Source organism: Apteryx mantelli, chromosome 1 (assembly GCF_036417845.1).
Source record: "Apteryx mantelli isolate bAptMan1 chromosome 1, bAptMan1.hap1, whole genome shotgun sequence".
Lineage (NCBI taxonomy): Eukaryota > Metazoa > Chordata > Aves > Apterygiformes > Apterygidae > Apteryx > Apteryx mantelli.
In genome coordinates this window covers 199,966,790-199,986,461 of record NC_089978.1, presented here as the reverse complement: position 1 = coordinate 199,986,461, position 19,672 = coordinate 199,966,790, and the positions used below count along the sequence as shown (strand labels likewise).

General features: G+C 40.2%; 1 protein-coding gene across 1 annotated transcript in view; it reads right to left on the bottom strand.

Moving 5' to 3' along the window:
* The window catches only part of MAPK11 (mitogen-activated protein kinase 11), a 37,998-nt gene extending 20,516 nt beyond the window's left edge, over positions 1 to 17,482 (bottom strand). The window contains exons 1-4 of the mRNA XM_067315609.1: positions 17,325 to 17,482; positions 3,007 to 3,136; positions 1,992 to 2,050; positions 723 to 834 (exon numbers count right to left, since the gene is read on the bottom strand). Coding sequence (XP_067171710.1) covers positions 723 to 834; positions 1,992 to 2,050; positions 3,007 to 3,136; positions 17,325 to 17,437 — 414 coding nt within the window. The 5' untranslated portion in view covers positions 17,438 to 17,482. The remainder of the gene's footprint in view (positions 1 to 722; positions 835 to 1,991; positions 2,051 to 3,006; positions 3,137 to 17,324) is intronic.
* Positions 17,483 to 19,672: the final 2,190 nt, after the last annotated feature.

Below are 19,672 nucleotides of genomic sequence, written 5' to 3'. Positions count from 1 at the left end.
AATGTCAGCAAAATGATATACATACTTTAATTCTTTAGGAAGAAAATTTTGCTACACTATCATTGCCTGTACTATCTATTGTGTAAATTTTAATGGATATGATTAAAGGGAACAATGACTTTACAAGCAGTGTAAATCCTATGTGATTGTGTGTAACATTGTACATTGCTAGGATAAACTTCCACAAGTTTTCTAAAAAACACAACTAACTTGGTTATCTCTCCACTCATTTGATGCTTTCTGCAAAAATCAGCACTGTAGTTTTTCAGACTGACTCATGTCTTCCAAAGTATGAACATGAATTACTTGCCATATCGCACTTCAGACATTTACCCTGTTCATGAGCAGGTAGTGAAAAAACTTCTAAAGAACATGAAATTTATAAAACACAAACTGTGTGCTACAGAACATGTTCACTTGAGATATCACATAAGAAGCGCTTCTCCTTCAACAACAGCTTGAATAGACACTGATCTAAAGTTAACCGTCACAGGGAGTGTTCACATGTATTGTGTGTGTAAACACTTGCAGGCTTAGGGTTTTATCTTTGGTTAAAAAAAGAATCAGATAATTTCTGAAATGATTACTGCTGATAAAAGGAAACACAAGTATCTGTGTACTCTTAATGCACAAACAAAAGCATTTACGTATTGTCACTGCAATGAACCAGTCATTACTACATTTCGGTTTCTGAGTCTAAAATCCTTACATTCAGCCAGTACCTTAAGACCTCGAAGCAATTGATATATGAGAAACTGTATATGGTCATCCGTTAACTTCTGGCACTTCACAATGTTGTTCAGGTCAGCACCCATTAAATTTGTCACAAGATACCTGTGAAAATAAAATACACACCCCACAGAACAAAACAAAGAAACACATCTCGTTTAAGATTGGCAGAATGTAAATCCCCAAAGAAGAACCTCTTAAGAGTAATTACACAGTTCCATGTAGCTTCCTTTTCTGTTTACTACTAACATATGGTTTAATTCCCTCCAGTCAGCTATGACTTTAATATTGAAATTTAATATGTTTTTAATATTGAAATCAGCTATGAGCTTTAATATCGGGAAAAAGAAAAATCCTGCTCGCACATTAACAGCTTTTATCTATGTTTTCTCAATGACACACTACAGCAGTGAGGGGAGAACGTACCAAGTTTTGAGATGAATAGAAAGCCTCAACCTACATAAAAGTGGAAGCCTGAGATACCCAAATGACAGTTACTGTGAGGCCCTGGAATATCTGATGATGCAGATTAACATGGAATCAGTTGAACTAAGAGTATGTTGTTTAACTGCCTCCACCCCAACTGGAAGTTTTATTTTTTGACCCGTTTTGCAGAAACATCAATTCTCTTCCAAGGGAAGTTGGTGGTACAAAAGTATGCACCTACCAGTCCCAATTCTCATGGTCTAATTTCGCTCCACTGAGTCAAAGGGATTTTGGCCACTAATTTCCATGGAGCCAAAAAAATATTAGTTACTGTTACCTCTGCTGATCTGTTGACTTAACTGCTCATACCAGATGACAAAAACAACTCAACATAAATAGTATGTTTGAGTAATACGAACATAAAACTAGTCCTAGGTCAATCAGGAATCGAGCTTAAATTCACCTTGTCTAAATAAACCAACAGAATACTTTCCTGCATTTCTGAGCTAATTTAGCTGTGAAAAAATAATCTACTGCTAACACATAATTGAATTTAAGAAGCTTTAAGTTTATTGGCATTTATGCAACATCAAACCATTCACTAGGTACCTATAATCTTTTTATTGACCATTCAAAAAAGTACTAAAATGAGATCCACCCTTCTGCTTTCCTATTTGTGGAAAAGCTGCATAAAGACACATTGGGGTTCTTTGCACAAAGCCAACCTTGGCTTCAAGTGTATTAGAAAAGAATGTGCTTCTTTTTAAAACCAGAGCAGTACTATCCCTATTTACTTACTAACTAACTAGTCAAAATGATTTTAAAATGTTACTTACACTTCATTAAAATTTTCTATTGATGTTGCAGGTGTAAAAACATCTAGTAATCCGATAACCTGAAAGACAAGTGAATTGCCATTTTATTTTTAGAAATATGTAACACTCCATATAACTAGTATTAACACTGTTTAGAATTTTTGGCATGAAACTTCCAAACACATGACATATGATCATTCTGGAAACTTAGTAAAACCAGCATAATAGGTGGTTTGTCCAGGGATAGACTCAGCTACCTCCATGACTAATTAAAAAATATATTAATTACAAAAAGTAGAACAAGGCTTCAGACAATCATAAATCAAGCCAGGAAATGTAATGTCTCACTACAGAAAAGCTGATACATGGTTTGTACACTTGTTATACTTAAGATTATGCGCAATTTCACAGGTTTTCTTGTTCTGTTGTTGATAACTTTTTTAGTATCCTTTCTCCAGGATATTTTTCAATCCACTATATTATATTCAGGCCTCAGTCAGCAAGTTACTTTAAGCAGATGGATAATCCCACTGAAATCAACTAGTTGTGACATAAATTTAGGCAAGTACTGAGTTATTTGAAGCCTGAAGTTTTCCTGTCTTTCATCTAGATTAACAGGTGAATTGTGTAAGAAAAGTATATTATATTGTCATTAATTTCATTGAGAGTATCTGCCCTTAGTTTCTCAACAGAAACCAAATTCAGCAAAAATAGGTTTGAGGTATTTTTTCCTGGACTGATGTTTCAATAACATCCAATAGTAGAGAGCAGAACACTGTACTTCAGTTAGAGAAGAGTAGGAGCACTTGCTTTGGATTTCATTAGCTGGATCTTCAAGATCCAATTAGATCATTTTTCCATAAAAAGGCAGCCTTTCCAATGACTTCTCTAAAGGTAGCTAAGTCCAGGTATCTTGGGTAGTCAGAAAAGAGTTGTATATACTTTTCTAAAAAGATTGTACCTAATTGAAATTTAAGTCTATATTACAAGCTTTCATCATAAAAATCAGAAGGGAAAGAACTAACCCTTCACTTACGTTTTCATGCTTCATGTGTTTAAGCAATCTAAGCTCTCGATAGGTCCTCCTTGCATGAATAAGTGACTGAAAAGGTCTTGAAAGCTTTTTTACTGCCACCTTCTGTCTTGTTTTGGTATCATAAGCTGAACTACAAGAAAAAAGAAAAATATATTGAAAGCATGTTCTAGACGTGCATTTCAAAGCTCTCCACTACCTAAACATCCCAAAGTTCCCTGGAGAAACTTATACTCTATTGGTGATTTTTACTCCCTCCTTTGCCATCATTTACATTTTAACTAATGGGTTGCAACTGGGAGAGCTAGTCAGCAGTAACCATGAGGATTCAACTATAGCTCCCTTGTTTTTCACCTAGCAAATTGCTAACGCTTATTATAATGTTCAGGAATCCCCCTGGTAATCCCTTCCCATCTGGCAGGGAAAGGAGCCAAAGAATTAGCTTCATTAATGCAGGTCTAGCCTCCCTCTCCAAATCAAGACTCTTTGGGAATACTAGGATTCAAATTCTGGGTCTTAGTGAACAAACTGGATCCTGTAATAATTAGAAGAATGCTGCCATTGTGTCTGGCAATATTAATTATGTCTAGTGAACATTTGCTTGCTCAAGGATAATGCCACAAGTCTGGTATCGCATTAGAATCTTGACGTAGCCAAGGCCATACACGTTTCCTCAGGAAATACCAGTAACAAATGAACAACAGGTATATGTCATGAACTTCAGCCCACAGATCCTGTGGACACATAGCATGTGCTTAACTTTATACATATGGAAATGCCCCACTGAAGAGGGCATTAAGTATAGATGTGACCATTTGCACAAAAAGGGACATCATTTTTCTGAACATTAGAAAGACAGTGTAGTGAAAGAAAGTGTAGTAAGTTACAAATAAATACTGCCTTTATGTAACACAGGAATAAAAATGATGCCTCTATATTTTACTTCATGGCACTACAAAGTACATTTATAAACAGATTCAGTCAGCTACCTTCTCTCATTAAGAAAATAATTTCTTTAAATTGTTGTTCTTGCCCATTACATTAAAATTTAGTTCAATTAAAATACCCGTAAAATTTTCTGTTTAAAATGTGGATAACACAATCTGCAATTGCTAGCAACAGCATTAGTAAGCAGAGATGAACCTTCACATGTTTATCTGTCAGAAACCTTTTGTGGAGTTACAAAACACTGAAAATTAAATAACATAAAAATTGCAAGTCACGTAGGATGACAATGGTTGGCAGTAACTAGATGTTATTAACTGCTTATTATTAGTGTTTTAAACACTCCTGAAAATTGTGGTAAGAGACACCTGCTAGAGACAAAAAGCATACATCTTGCTGGGAGTAGCTCCCAAACTAATACACTGATCCTATAATCAGCTTCATGTTGGTGGCCCCTGCACATACTTGGTGCTTTACTAAAATCATGGAGAGACAAGCGAAGAGCAGAGAAGAGCATTTGCAGACAGTTTGAAGACAAAGAATTATTTTTAATGAGAAGCAACAAATACGTAGTAAGAACAGAATGACATCCAAAAGATGATCATGACCCAGTTATCCTAGAATTCACTGAATCTCTGAGAAGGCCAATGCAGAGCATAATGCAGCAATGTTTTATTAGATAAAAACAGAGTAAGAGGAAGTATATTTAATCAACAAGTTTCTTGCAGGCACCATGGAAGGAGTGAGTCACTCATGAGATTAAATAGATAAGCAGATTACTTTGCTAGTTTCTTGCAAGCATCACAGAAGTGGATCTTCAGGGAAGTTTTAAAGGTGTAGAGGGTTGCGGCTTTGCAGAGCACCTCAGGAAAGGCATTCCCTGAGCAGAAGAAAGCAAGCATAGGAAGTGGTAGGAGAAGACTGGTATCACTGAGGAATGGATGGAAGGGATATGATAAAGAGACTTGTTCTGACAGTAGGGTTGGGACACAAGATATGAGGACACTGTGTTACTCAAACATGTGGAGAAGTTCAAGGAATGAATGGTGTAAGAAGAATTCACAACAGAGATATCTTAAATTTCATAACTGGCCACAGAGACAACATGAAGGTTGCACGAGTAAGTTTGAAGGAATAAGAAGGAAGCCAGTGCCTCACTATTAACATAACAAAGATCAGATATAATTGCATGTGTGCAATCCTGGCCAACAAAGCCAATGGAGAGCACCACAAGTCTCAGAAATAACTACTCTCTACATATAGTCTAAGTTAAAGCTTTTTTCCCAATGAAAAAGGAAATGTTTATACAGACAAATAAATAACATTGCCCAACACAGCCGCCTGTGCTTAACATCGCAACTCTGCTGGTAATTCACAAGCTTTCCCACTCATGCTTGCACCAGTTTATGAAATACTGTGTATATACAAGGCTAGAAGGAATTAGGTTTTAAATCCCATTATCATGGTAAACATCCCTCTCCTCCCACTTTTAAGGTCAAATGTAGGTTTTAGTAGTTTACAAACTGCTAATCTTATAGATGGATTGCTTTTTACCCTTCTTATGACTCAGTGTTGCAAAGCTTTCACATGGTATAAAGCACTATTTTTTAGCTTCAGTAATTCTTATGACAGCAGCTCTTTAGATCCAGGATGGAAGCAAATCAGGAGAGAGAAAAAAACAAAAACAAAAACAAACAGCAACTCAAGTTCTGGGAACTCCAATGAGAAATCATGAATCTAAGCTGAATAGGCCAGGAACAGACTTTAAATGAGTTCCTTCACAGTCAAGAAACTGTACCAAAGAATAATCAGAGTCAATGCCTTCGAGTTTTTTCCTTGTCTGGCTTCCCATCATGACAATCTAAATTATTAATACTGAAACTTTCAAAAAAACACAAATTTTGTTAACCTCTTTGTCCCATTCAAGAATGAGTTGCATCTGTGATATCTCTGCTACTGCTTCTGTGGTCACTATTCATAAGCAGCAGGACATTGCCTGCCTTCCTCCCTGTGTGGAATTACATGTTTGCTCTTATTTCAGACTGAGTCTCTCCCTTTTCCTATTATATCATCATAGCTGCAATCTGAGTTGTCTCCTGAATCCCTCATGGTTGCCTGAGTAATTTGTTAGGTGGCAGGATTAACTGTTTCCCCTTTCTGTGCGATTTCCCTGAGAGTATTCAGCTTTTAGACAGGATCCCTGGATAGCATATCTCTGGTTTCAGTCATGGTAATTCTATGGGCCTGCCTGTGTTTAGCATCTGCACAAACCCTTCCTTTGGGGGCCTGTGAGATCAGTCACTGAGTAAAGTGATTCAAATCAGCTTCTTCAAAACATGCTGTTTAACCAGTCAAAGGCACACTGTTATTAAAAGGGGTTAGAGGCCCTCACCTCCCCTTACCCTGCATTACACTCGACTCACATACTCCCTACCTCTGAACTAAAACTGGAGAGAGTTTCTGTTGGTCTCCTGGTATTTGCACTGTCTCAAAACCAACTGCTGACAATTTACAGCTCCTTGCTCTTTTGAAAGGCATTTTCTACTGCTGTGGGTCCTTTGGAGCACAGGTTTCAGCTTTGGCAAACCAGTTGTGTAACACTGACTTATACCTGGAAAAAAAATCATCCTTTTAATGATTCAGCTATTGTTTTCTAAGTTTCTTTGAAATTACTTATTCTGGGGTGTCTTATTTCTAATTATTACATTACCTCATGTAGCTGGACACAATAATACGACAGAGATAAACTTTGATGCTTGTAAAAGGCATATCAACTCCCAACTCTAAAATATTCTTTACTTTTAGCATTTCATTTGTTGTAGGCAGTGACAATAAGTGACTTTTAAACTGCATATTATCATTTAGCATTTCTGATTTACTATAGAGCAGTATGCTCTAATGCCTCAATAGTAAATGGGAACACCACTTTAGATAGAATTCCTATCATAATTTAAAAAGAAACACAATTCTTACTATTTTCTTACTTTACAAGAAAAAACTTTGTAATAGTCTTAGCATCAGATTTTTTAAGATACTGTCATTCTTGACCCAGAACCCTTGGCAGTTATGACAGACATTTTTTGCTGTCCAAGTAAGATCAAGGATGAAACAGCCATTACTCTAGTTTCAGTGATTTTGACACAGATCAGAGGACTCAGTGTAATTTTCAGTCATTGCTTAAATTAGACAGATTTTTTCAGTGTTGTCAACTCCTGTATTTAATATTTCTATTAATGTTCCACTAGATGAAATAAGAATCTCTGCTTATAAACACATTCTACCAGTCCTCAAGGTTTCAGAGAAAAGTTTGAGCATAAGAAGCTAATGCAGTCCAAAACCTCAAAAGGCAAAAAGCACAGGATTTTAAAACAGTCTCATGCCAACTTCATGACTTTGATGGGGCATGGATTTTTATTAGTGGATGTTTCTAAACAGTGCTGTACATAAAGTCATTTCCCTAGTTTCCACAGACAGTTTATCTGTTGTAGTTACAGATCAGTAATACTAGACAGACAAACCATTTCTATGCACAACCATCTCTCAGATCCTGCAGGTCCCTTGTGGATTAGGAGCATACTGTTCAGCAGTCCTATTGGACTAGAGCTAGCCCCTGTACTTCCTAGTGCTTCGGCTCTGAGAATGCTTATTAGCTGGGCGCAGCTAGTAAAAGCACATACAAAATGCCTGGAAAAAGTTCAAATTGAGTGTAGTGTTTGATCTAATAAATTCTCTTCATTCCAGGAGCCCGTTCAGGTCTAGCTGATTCAAAATGAAGGCATGACCCAAGCTGATTCTATGTATTATCAGTCTCGTGTGTCTGCAGTGACCTGTCATTTTTTTCTACATTACTGGTATCAGCTGGTATTCCAGATCGCATCACCCCAGATAACTGCAAGGTTTTGGTTGTCTGCAAAGTGTGATTTTGTGTTTGTGGAAGTGTTGTATCTGTCCAAATAATTAGATATGCTTATTCTAAACCAGAGATTCATTTGAGTAACTGTAAACATACAAAGAAGAGCTAACATTTCCAATTTTTTTAAATACAAATTAGTGTCCCAGCCTGTGAGGCTTTCAATCCAGCATTGCAGGTTTGGTAACTGTATAGACGCACTATACCAAACTTGAGAAAATGCTGTACACAAGCAGATCCTTAAATTTGGTCCTTGTGGCAATGATACTGTGTCTAAAGGTTACCCATATTGTTCTAGGCTACTATTTTTATTTCCTTCACTGCAGCACGAAACCATAACTTCTCTACTTCACTGGTTAACCTAAGGGCCACATTCCCGCAGAATGTGCCAAGCTTACCCGTCGCATGGAAGTGCAAGGAGAAAAAACAAAGAAAAGAAAATGCAGTTCATGCTCAAAACATGGATTCACATGGGCTGAACTGTGCTGATTTTGGTAAGAAAGAAAGAAACATCCGGAAACCAAAAGGGAAAGTACTCAGAATTTCTGCCACATATCTAGTACAGCCACAACTCTGAGCACTTATCTACAGACCTAAGTACCCATTCATGTATGCATTGCCTCCTTTCATCACAGGAGATATACAACTACCTCCTTGTGGCCCAATTTCCCCCTGGGTTTTAACATCCTGACTTCCTGAGAAAAACAAATAATGGCAGCAGAAAGGTGTATGTCAGCAAATACTGGGGGGAAAGGAGGGAAGAGAGGTCAACATACAGAGAACCTGATCACTGAGGCAGACAGCCCTTAGTGCACTGTGCATTGGCAAGAAAATCAGAAGAAAGGAGACACACAAGAACCCTGTCATGGGACATTTTCAAATGCCCAGTCACACCACCCAATTCCTTACAACTGTGGTAAATGACAACTCTTTTTATATCTCATAATAATGTCACAGGAGTCAATGAAAGTCATCACATGGATAACATGGGTTTTGGGTTTTGTTTGCAAGATTTTGACTGTTATCTTTGTCTTCTGGGTCCTCTCCAGGATCTTGGCTTTTTTTTTTTTTTGTTTAGTAGTTCTTTTAACGGGGCCTACTTTTTTATTGAGATATAGAGTAGTCTTAAAAAAAAAGCACACACGGCATCTATCCAATACCAGAAAGTGGACCGTAAGAGCTAGTGGCAGTGCAGCAAGAGCACAACAGAACATGGCTGAATCCCAGTGTCAGCCACAGTAAGCTTAAACTAAGCAGCAAAGTAAACCCAGGAACTGTTTCATTTGTTTCTTCTTTATAAACACCTTGTTAGTTTATTCAAGTTCAGGCTGGTGATTTCCTCCCTCTGAGAGTTAGAATTAAGGTACGGACAGCAGACTGCTTTGTTTACGAGACCTCACAAATCATGACACGTATGTGCATCAGAAGGAATCCATAAAGAAAATCGAGAAGGTAATATGGCAAAAGGTGGGAGGATGAGTAATGGGCAGCTCTGAAATGACATGTTAATCTCATTAGAGAAAAAACCCTTACTTGATGATGACAAGTTATTGCATTGTAAAATTATATCTTATCACTTGGATAGTATTCCAAACACTATGCTGAGCATGAGCATCACTTGTTTTGGCTTTAGTACAATCACTGTCAATTATCTCAGATTAATTTACCAATGGATCTGAATACAAAATTACAAAAAAGCTATTACATATGCCACATAATGGTTGCATATCGAACAGAAAAATAAGTACATATTTTTAAGCAGACATTGAAAAAATACCAAAAAAAATTGTTATCTATATGTTTATATAAATCCATTACCAATCTTCTTTTAGTATAACAACATGATAATAATAATAATAATAATAATAATAATAATAATAATGCTGTATCTGCCTCTGAGTCTACCAGCTCTTTCTTTGTTTTCTGGTCTGTCTTTTACCTCTCCACAGTTACTTAAACACACAAATAACTTTACAGAGGACTAATCACACTTCTGTAGGGTAAGTTAAACATTATAGTTTAAATCAGTGAGAGTGCTATGTTTAGAATTACTCTTGTTGAGAAAAACATACAGAAGGTTGGAGTCATAAGCTGTTAGTTCCCTCAGCATGTGTAACCAACTCATGGATACTAAAATAACCATGTATTTTAGACAGCCTGTAAGGCCCATGTCAGTATTTAAACAAGAAAAGCCATCAACTACCACAAAGCCAGTACACTGCTTATGAAAAACTTACTCTAGTCAGAATTTCATTAAAAAAGACTGCCAGGTCATTACAAACTGTGAGCTTAGAAGCTACAGCTACAAATGCTAGTGCTCAATCTGGATATAAAGTTTAACATGAAAAATATTAGTGCCTTCAAATACGTACATAAACCTAAACAGGCATAATGTCACTTATTGTTCTTCTTTCTGCTATTCCTCCTCCACTCCCCCTTTTTTCTCTTTGTACAACGGCCAAAATGTTAAGTGATAGCACTTCTGTTCCCAGGTCATGTAAGGGTTTTGAAATCTCCCACACAGACTGTATGCACAGAATTAAGATACTGGATTTTTGAACCAACTAGCTATAAGGTCCTGAAATTGCAAACAGCTCCTTGGGAAGCTTTCTTGAGGCAGCCAATCCTTAAGATTTTAAAGTCTCAGGAACAGGGATTGTGTGTCCTAGACAGCTGCAATCGTGATCAGGAGTGATGGCAGGGAAGAAGGAGCAGAGGGCTATGCCACTGCTATATCATGTGGTCAGGCAGGTGCATATTACAACAAATGGTAGTGCAGTAAGGGTGGAGGAGACCCTCTACAGAGGGTTTTTGCTCAGCTAATGTATTCCTATGACCAAACGGAAGGCCATAATTCTACAATTTTTGCTGCATTTCTGCCACAACTAGTTCATTCCTCAAGCTTTTTTCATCTCCTGCTCCCATTTATTTCTCTAAAAAAGACTGCATTAATTCCTCCTGAAAAAAGCAGCAAAATACAAAGTCCCCACATGTCTTGAGCTTGCCTTTTCTTCTCCCTTCTACAGCTCCTTCCATCAGCTCCCTCACACATACAGATGTCACTTACTGGCAGCATCCTACCTACAGATCTCTGTCACAGCTATTCTCAGCCCATCTTATCCTTCTCCACAACCACTTCCTCCCTGATTCAATCTTCTTCATTAAAAGAATTCTTACTTTCATTTTAAATATGAACCTTGACTCCACTAATTACCATTCCATTTCCTTTTCCTTTCCAAAGTCAATGACTATGCTGTTTCAATAACTGGAAAATATGCAGAATGAAACTGGACAAAAGGAATTACAAGCAAACCAAATCCCATCCTAGTGCTCCAAAAAAAAAAAAAAAAAAAAAAAAAACCCCAAACCCCCCACCCTCACTGAACTCTCTAGTGACCTCTCCCTAGCCAGTACTCTTCCATCTTCTTCCTTCTTTGATCTGTTTTTCACATATTCTTGAATTTTTGCCCTCCTTTAGCTTTGTACCTGCAAACCCCATTGCAACTTCATCCCCAATAGCTATTTCATCATATTCCTCTGAGGGTCTTCCTCATTCTGCAATATTTTTTGTTGCTACATCCATATTCACCTATTCATTCTTGTGATGCTGCTGTAAAGATCCTTCTCCTGACCTGTAACTTTGACCATGTGACCCCTTTTTACTTACTGCTACTCCCTATTGCAAGCTCACTTTCAAGGTCTTGCTTGTAAGTATGATTATTATTATTTACGCACTCTTACAAGGTGTCCTGCCTCTGAGCAGACTCGAACGCCTTCATCTCTCACCCAGTTTGCAAAATGTTTGAATAAGCTCAAAAAAGGCTCCTTGTAAATATCTGCAAAACAATTGAAAGCCTTCAAAAGTTTACTTCTAAAAGATTCCTGCCAAAAATAGACAACTTTTAATGGATCTTGGACAGCAGCTAAGTGCTATGTTAACAATATTGTTTGATGCAATGTTTTCAATCACATATTACCATAACCATATTTAGGATGAAGTTTAGCCCTGTATTTGCATTGGAAACAAGAAACTTCATCCAAAAGAGGCCTGGCCCAAAGGGATGTCCACTGAAATCAAATGGCTGTATGAGCTTAGGATTCTGACTTTAGTTGTATAGATCTCCATAAGGTCTTCAGTTTCCTGATATATATACATACAGGAAGTGTGTGTTATTACTATTCTAAAAGCTTATCTAAGCATTTACCATTTAAATAAGCACACAGTGTTACAATGATACATATCATAATTGCAGTAAGTTGATGTTTTAGTTGAAAACATATACTTAGTGTCACTGTAGTTAATAAAAAGGTCCCTTTAAAAAACAGTATCATTCAGAAATCATCAAGTAAAATCCTAGATCTGGAATTGTTCTCTTTTTCAGTCAAAGACAATTTATATGAGTTTGTAAAAAACTTCACACCCTGCTGATTTGCCTCAGCACTTGTTTAGAGGTTCTTAATATGAAAAGGGCAATATCAGTAATCTTATGTCTCAATCTTGAAAGATAGAATCCTCAAATATTTGTGAGTTATAATCCTACCAGAAATCATAGGATTGGGTGGGATGGGGGAAAGAATGGGTTAAACTTTAATCCTAAAGTTTTCTGCTTCTACTTTTCCACTTGTACTTTCTTAAACAGAAGCCTAAAAAAACCCCAAGATTTCTACACAGGATAAGCCAGGATAAAAATTTAATGAATCTTAAGTATGCACCTAAAGTCAGTGGGATGTAGGGACCTGTTTAAGTGCTGCACTGAGTGAATGATTTAAGGCAGACTATGCTTACCTGCTTTCCTGAATTGAGGCCTGTTTTATTACAGTCGAGTTAGCAGGATACTTTTTTTAAACATATACTTTTTTTTAATATAACTTGAGGTTTGTGTTAGGCATTGCTTGAACATACATTTAAAAATCAAAGGAGACTGCATGATGGAAACCAAAAGGTAAGGAAAAAACAGCACAGAGAAAGCACTATTGATGCCAAAGACCTCTGAGGAAGTTTCTGTTCAGAAAAAAAGCTTTTGCCTCAATCCTGTTAATCTTGCAAGGTATTTTCTCTCCAAAAAAAGCAAAAGAGAGATTTTCAATATGCTAATGAGAAACAACCTGCTGGAGAGCTCACAGAGGGCATGCTGCAGAAGGCTGCCTATACCTCCCAGACAAAGATAAGATTAAGTAGGTTGGAAGACAGTTTACAAAAACTGGCATGAAAAGAGGTATACAGGCTTTAAAAAACAAAACGAAAACCTTTTGCTATGTGTGTTACACAATTTGGGGTAAATAATAAAAAAGTCTTTAAAAAAAAAAAAAGAGATGAAGAAGCTCTTTCTGAGTCACTTTAAGCAGGTGCTAACACCAACTCCCAAAGGAAGAGGCTTAGAGATACAAAACTATATTGGATCGGCCAAGGTAATATGGCTGTGATGCAGAGATGCTGCGGGCCAGAGATCCAGGTTACAAGCAGTATGACCAGAATAGTTCAAAGACTCAAACACAGGCAGAATTATCATTTAAGAGGTACAGTCAAGAGGGACAAAAGTTTAAAATGCAATTTGACCTGAGCCCAACTCAATCCATTTTTCTCTAGGCTTGAAACAAAATAATGGTAGATGAAAATTATCTTGTGAAAGTCAGCTTGCTTGCTTCCCATTTAAATGGCCATCAGCTTAAATACTGCCCTTAAAACCAAAAATATTTTTAAAACTCACAGTTAGCAGGGACAGCATCTGCTCTACAAAAGCCAGCAAGCCCTTTGACTTCAGTGAGAGATAAATCCTACTTCAGGGTTGAAAACTATGCAAATGCATTTATCAAGAAAATTTTCAATTAAACTATTTAATTGGGTTTTGGCTCAAGTTAAAATAGTATTCTATTATAAAAAAATACAAGTTGAGGAACAAATCAACAGCACAAAAAGAAAACACCTCCAAACAAAACATGTAAATTTGATATTTGCCATTATGCAAATAAGCTTTGAAAAAAACAAAAGCTGACAAAAAAATACTGCTGAAGGCTCCATTGATCATTTTAAACATAATTAACCTACCATATATACGCTATACTTTCACAGGGCTTGAAGCTTTTTCTAAATTTGCAAAATCGGATTCAACAGCAGCAAATGACAGAATGTCCACCAACTTGAATGGCTATAGGAGACAATCCAGGTAAGGAAGACCTCTGCAGAATTGCAGACCTCTCGGCAGAAGATACATGCGTAATGCAAAATGCACTGAAAATACCTGAAGGAACGACTTCACAGTTCTCTGTGTGGTTCATATGGATGCTAAAGTGCAATGCCATTTGACAGTGTGGCCAAGTGCTTTCAAGGATTTCCAAGAAGGACTTTTTTTTAGGATGTGTCATAAAAAGAGTGAGAAAAGCAGTAGAAGTCTTTGCACTACGGAGGGTCTGTATTTTACATATATTCCATATTTAAATAAAAAAGAAGAAAAATCTACTGGGAAGCACTGTACTTGATATCGATATTATTATATTGACTTTGAACTGCATGCATAAAAAGGGCAAGCAGAAGACAGCTTAAATGCAAATATTTACATAATGTTTCTTTTTAACAAACATCACTTCAGTTGCACAAGTCTATCGGATATGACTGATAATTTACAGTAACAAAGGAAAGGGAAAGACTATAGAAGAGTTTCACTGAGGTAGAAAAAGATTTGTTACAACAACTTTGTTCCTGTTTCAAAGCCAGTGTTTGGACTTCAGGACTATGACTTCTATTATGCAAAATACTTAAGAATTTAAAAATACTTAAAAAACTTAAAAATTTAATTCCACTGGTTTCCGTAAGACTTAAATAAGTTTTTAAGTATGTTACTGAATAGGAGTGCAATTATTCACAAAAGCTATACAGCATATTACTCACGGGAATGACTGTGTCTCCTGGGTCAGGCATGTGCATATAGAGAGAAAAAAAAATCAATTTCAAGAGACACTAAAAATAGATAGCTTTTCTGAGATGTAGGTAAACCTCTTCCTCACATTCAAGCTTTTGCTTGAGTTTATAGTTCATTGATGTTAACAGGACTATTAACGTAGAATAATATTTTATTACTGTAAGCTGTTCTTAAATGTGTATTTTAAAGTAAACCTTTCCCATGGTTTCTTCCCTATATTTTATATCCCAGTTCCTAGGCTCCCTCACTAATAACATACTAGGATTTCCTTGGCTTCTCAGGCAGAAAAGAAGCAAGCAGAATAAATTAACAACACTACTAGAGTAAATTAAAAAAAAAAATAAATCACCAGCTGTGCTTCAAGTGAACCACCACATGTTTTCATTTCCTTCACAAGTTCTCAAAAGTCTTGGCATCTTGTTACAAAATTCAGCAGAGTAGGTTTTCATCTTGAAACTATTTAAGCATAAATAGGAAAAATAATCAGAAATGCAGGTTTAATTAGGAAATTACTGTACTTCTCATACTGCATATCCAGCTCTGAGTTTGCAAAATAGGGGAGAAAGAAAAGTAAAAGTTTATAGCCTAATAAACTAGGCCTCTGTGAAACTATTCACAACAATTGGATAAACACCGGCCCATGCCCCTGAATTACAGTGCCAATATTCACACAATATTTCCCTAGAGTTCTCTAGGGAAAGCAGAAACCTGAAATAATAGAGAAAAATTCCAAGATACTAGTCCTGAGTGTTTCTGCTGATTGTTGAAGGTGTGTGTGTGTGTGTGTGTGTGTATATATATATATATATATGTAGGAATACACACACACATACATACATAGTATGCATTCCTATTCTTACATAAAATTGAGGCATTTCACAGAGCTAGAAAAAGAAGTAAACAATAAGAAACTCCATAAATGTTCTCCAGTATCTGACTATGAAGAGAAAAAAGGGAAACGACTATTCACAAGTTTAGTCAGCTGCAAAAAGTTAAGAAACTCTGAAGAAACATTTTTTCTGTAGTAGTACACTTCATTAAAGGCCCATATAGATTGTTTTTACATTATTCTACTTACCTAGCTTATAAAAGAATCATGATTCTTTTTCAGAAACCCCTTAAACATTACTATTATTTCCAGAAATTGATTCAAAGCTTTTATAAACATTGAAGTGTGCATCAAATATGAAAACAACAGCTTGATCTTACTGTGCCAGGAGTTCCCAAAAATGCATACTTGATAAGCTAATTATTAAAAAACGGAAACATTTTATGATAAGGAGTTGTGATAAATCCTTATGCAACACTAAGACTCCAAAGTCCTTGGGCCACGTGCTGTCCTAATTTACAATGCTACTGAAATCACCCGGCAAAAACCTTCTCTCTTTCACACCAGTTTGTAGGCTGCCTTGTCCGATCTGCGCTCTGTGGACAGAAGCGACCGACCCTAGCCCCTCTCCAGGGTGCTCCCACCAAACTCCGCTAGTTTCTGAGCGTGTAATTCCCCCCAATTCCTGGCCGCCTGCTCCTGTGAGGGCACTCCCGTTAACCTGTTTGCCGGGAAGCACACGGCTCACAGACACACAGGCGGACGCATCATTATTGCAGCAAAAATTAGGGAGCCAGCATGCTGCAGGCGAGGCAGGGGGCTGAGGGCCGCCGTTCAGCAGACGCGCAGCGGAGGAGGGAGAGGCTGCTCAGGCAGCACCAAGGCGGCCTCGGACCGCCATGCCCACAGCCCTACCAGCAGCCTCCCGGCTCCCCATCCTCCCGCTCGCTGGGGAGGGAGAAATGTTTATTTCCGACTCAGACACACAATGACTGTGCAGGATTCCTGGCTATGGGGTAGCTTTCACTCAACTACAAGTGGCGTCAACGGATGAAGGGCTGGGTGACAGGCGGTGGCACCGTGGCACCCATTTTCACGAACTGACGCCCCTTGGAAGAGGCGAAGCGCGCGGTCCGCCGCGGAGCAGGCTGCGCGCTCCCCGGCGGGGCGACGGCGCGCGGTCGCGCCTCACGCTGCCGTGTGCGGTGGGAGCCGTTAAACCGCCGGAGCGGCGGGCGCGGCGCGCGGAGGGCAGCCCGCCAAGGGCCGCCGGGCAGCGGCGGGAGGCGCAGCGCGGCGCGCCGCGGCAGGGGCCGCCCCCCGGCGGCCGCCCGGCCCGGTTGCCGGGGTTACCGCGAGGCATGCCCCGGCCCCGCGGCGGGGGCAGCGAGAGGCGCGCGGCGGGCACTCCCGCGTGCTGAAAGGAAAGCGGCTCGCCGCTACGCGCAGACAAACACACGCACACACCCCTCAGCCGCCGCGCCTCGGCGCCCCCCGCGCGGACCGCCGCGCACACCCATGCCGCGCGCGGCATAAGCCCACCGGCCGCCGCCACCCGCGCGCGGGCCTACCGGCTCGCCGGCGTTGTCTGCCCCCCGGCCTGCCCCGCGGGGCGGCTGGCGGAGGGCGGCGAGGGGCCCGCGGCGCCGCCGCGGCCGCCCCCTGCTCCCGGCGCGCAGCACCTGCCGGCTCCCGGCCCCTCTCCCCGCCCCGCACCTACCACACGGAGCCGTAGGCGCCGGAGCCCACGGGGGTGAGGTTCTGGTAGCGCTGGGGCACCTCCCACACCGTCTTGTTCAGCTCCTGCCGGTAGAAGCCGCCGCGCTCGGACATTTTCGCGGAGCCGCCGCCGGCAGCGGCAGCGGCAGCAGCAGCCGCCCCTCAGCCGGGGCGGGGAGCGAGGCGGGCACGGCCGGCGCCGCCGGGGAGGAGGGACCGGGAGGGGAGGGGAAGGCGGGAGGCCGAGGGGGTGGGGGCAGTGTCCGGGGCCGAGGGGGGCCGAGGCGGCAGTGAGAGGCGCCCGGCGCGCAGGCCGAGGTGCCCCGCGGCGACCCCCGGGGTCTCACCCCGGCCGCCCGGGGGGACGGCAAAGGGGAGGCCAGGGGGAGGCCGCCGCGGGGCGGGCAGCCTCGCTGCTGGGGAGGTCGCGGGCTGGAGCAGCGGCTGCCGCCACATCGGCCGCCCCTGCCGGAACGTGCCAGAAGGAGCCGGGACCTGCCCCGCGGCGGCGGCTCCTCTCGGGGGCCGGGCCGGGGCGGATCCGGCCACCTCGCACTTTGCCGGGACACCCCTCACGCGTTTTTAAAGCCTTGTTGGCTCCTCTTTTATTTTGACGCAGTCACTTGAAGCTCTCTGTCAGCCTGCTAGATTCCGCTCACCTCGGGTTGTGGGGGGCCCGTGACAAAAAAAAAGAGGTGGTGAGTCTGTGCTGGGCTCTGTTTTAACACAGTGAGTCAGGCATCTTGTATGGGATGTGTGGGGCAAGCGGCAGCCCTTTCTTTCACTTTGATAGAGGTCTTGCCAAACCTCTCGGTGTTACTGGGAGTCCCCTGATACCTAGAATTTCCCCATAAAGCATTAGCTCCTGCATACTTTTAATAATCTGAAAGCCTCCACTTTCCATCTGGGAAGATTCCAGCCCTCAGGATAATAGAGGAAAAATCTTGAAAGTATGAGCTTTAAATCTTCAGAGGACATGCATCAGCTAAAGTAAAAAGAACTCAAATTTTTTTATTGCTTTATTTTTTCAAAACGTGCTTTATACAATATTTCAATGACTTGCATAATCACCATTACAGCAGTGATACCACAGTATTTTCCTATGTGTGATTTCTTTCCATAATGTCTTATGCTTCCTTGAGCACCTCTAAATAATTTGTGTGTATGTAGCCTGCTTGAATAGATTCATTGTATGGGACTGCTCTGCATCTACATTTGAATCAGTGTGAAATATTGTTCCTCTCTTTTCAGAATCTTCATATAAGTCCATTATGTTCCTTTTCTACGAACTCCAGTTCATTCTGACAAATGGATGCTCAGCCTCTTTTCAGGACATCACTGTGAGTGTACAGAACACGTATGCCTGTATAATTGCTAGCATGATGAGCCAGAAGGCAAGTTTTATGGATACTCCAAGCATTGGATGGTTCAAGTTCTAGCTCTGAAACCCCAGCCCATGTTGCATAACAGGACTTCCATGCTAGGGCTGCCAGAACAAACAGTGTGAACAACTTTGGCATTTGCTCAGTGCATTTCAAATTAAAAAATAGATGTCCGATATTAGTTCAGCGTTTTGGAACCATCCACTCTAGGGGTGTAAAAGTATTCCTAAAGCCACAGCCGAGTTCCTGCTTTCACCTTACTCCAGGTGAACATCTCCAGTCCTCTCCAGAACCTGGTCCTTGGTCCCAGTTGAATTTCTGTGCTGAGGGATAACAGAGCCCCCTACTGGTATAGTATTTGAAGGAAGTGGTAAATGCACATAATGCATTCATGTATCTTATTTTTCTTAGTAGCACTGTTTTGAATTTTTAAGTCAAAATAACAGTGCAGTCACTTTATCTTAAGCCAAGAAGAAATATTTCCTCCCCACCAATGAAATGTTTGACAGTGCCAAAATGAAGCAAGTACCCTATTTACTAACTTCTATTCCACTTAGTCCTCTTGCAGCATTTTGGCCTTTGAGCTTCACCCACTCACCAAATATTAGATTGTTTCTTGCTAACTGTAGCTATGGTTTTTGGAAGTTGAAACTATCCATATCTGCCCGGGCTTCTAATCATGCAGTTTCCACAGGATTTAATTTTCAGTCTTGTTAATATTTACAATCTCTCTCAATTTCCTGTCTTCTGTGAATGAACTTCTGTCAGATATTTGTCTTGCAATCATTACTGTGAGATTGTATTTGACTACCTTGTTTTACAGGATACTACATATATGAGGTTCCATGTAATGAGGGAGATATTAAAAAACATGCTCACAAGATGAATCCCTGTTATACCCCAACAACCAGCTGCTTACCCTCCTTCATTAATTAAACTAACATTTCCATTTAGTAAGATTAATCCG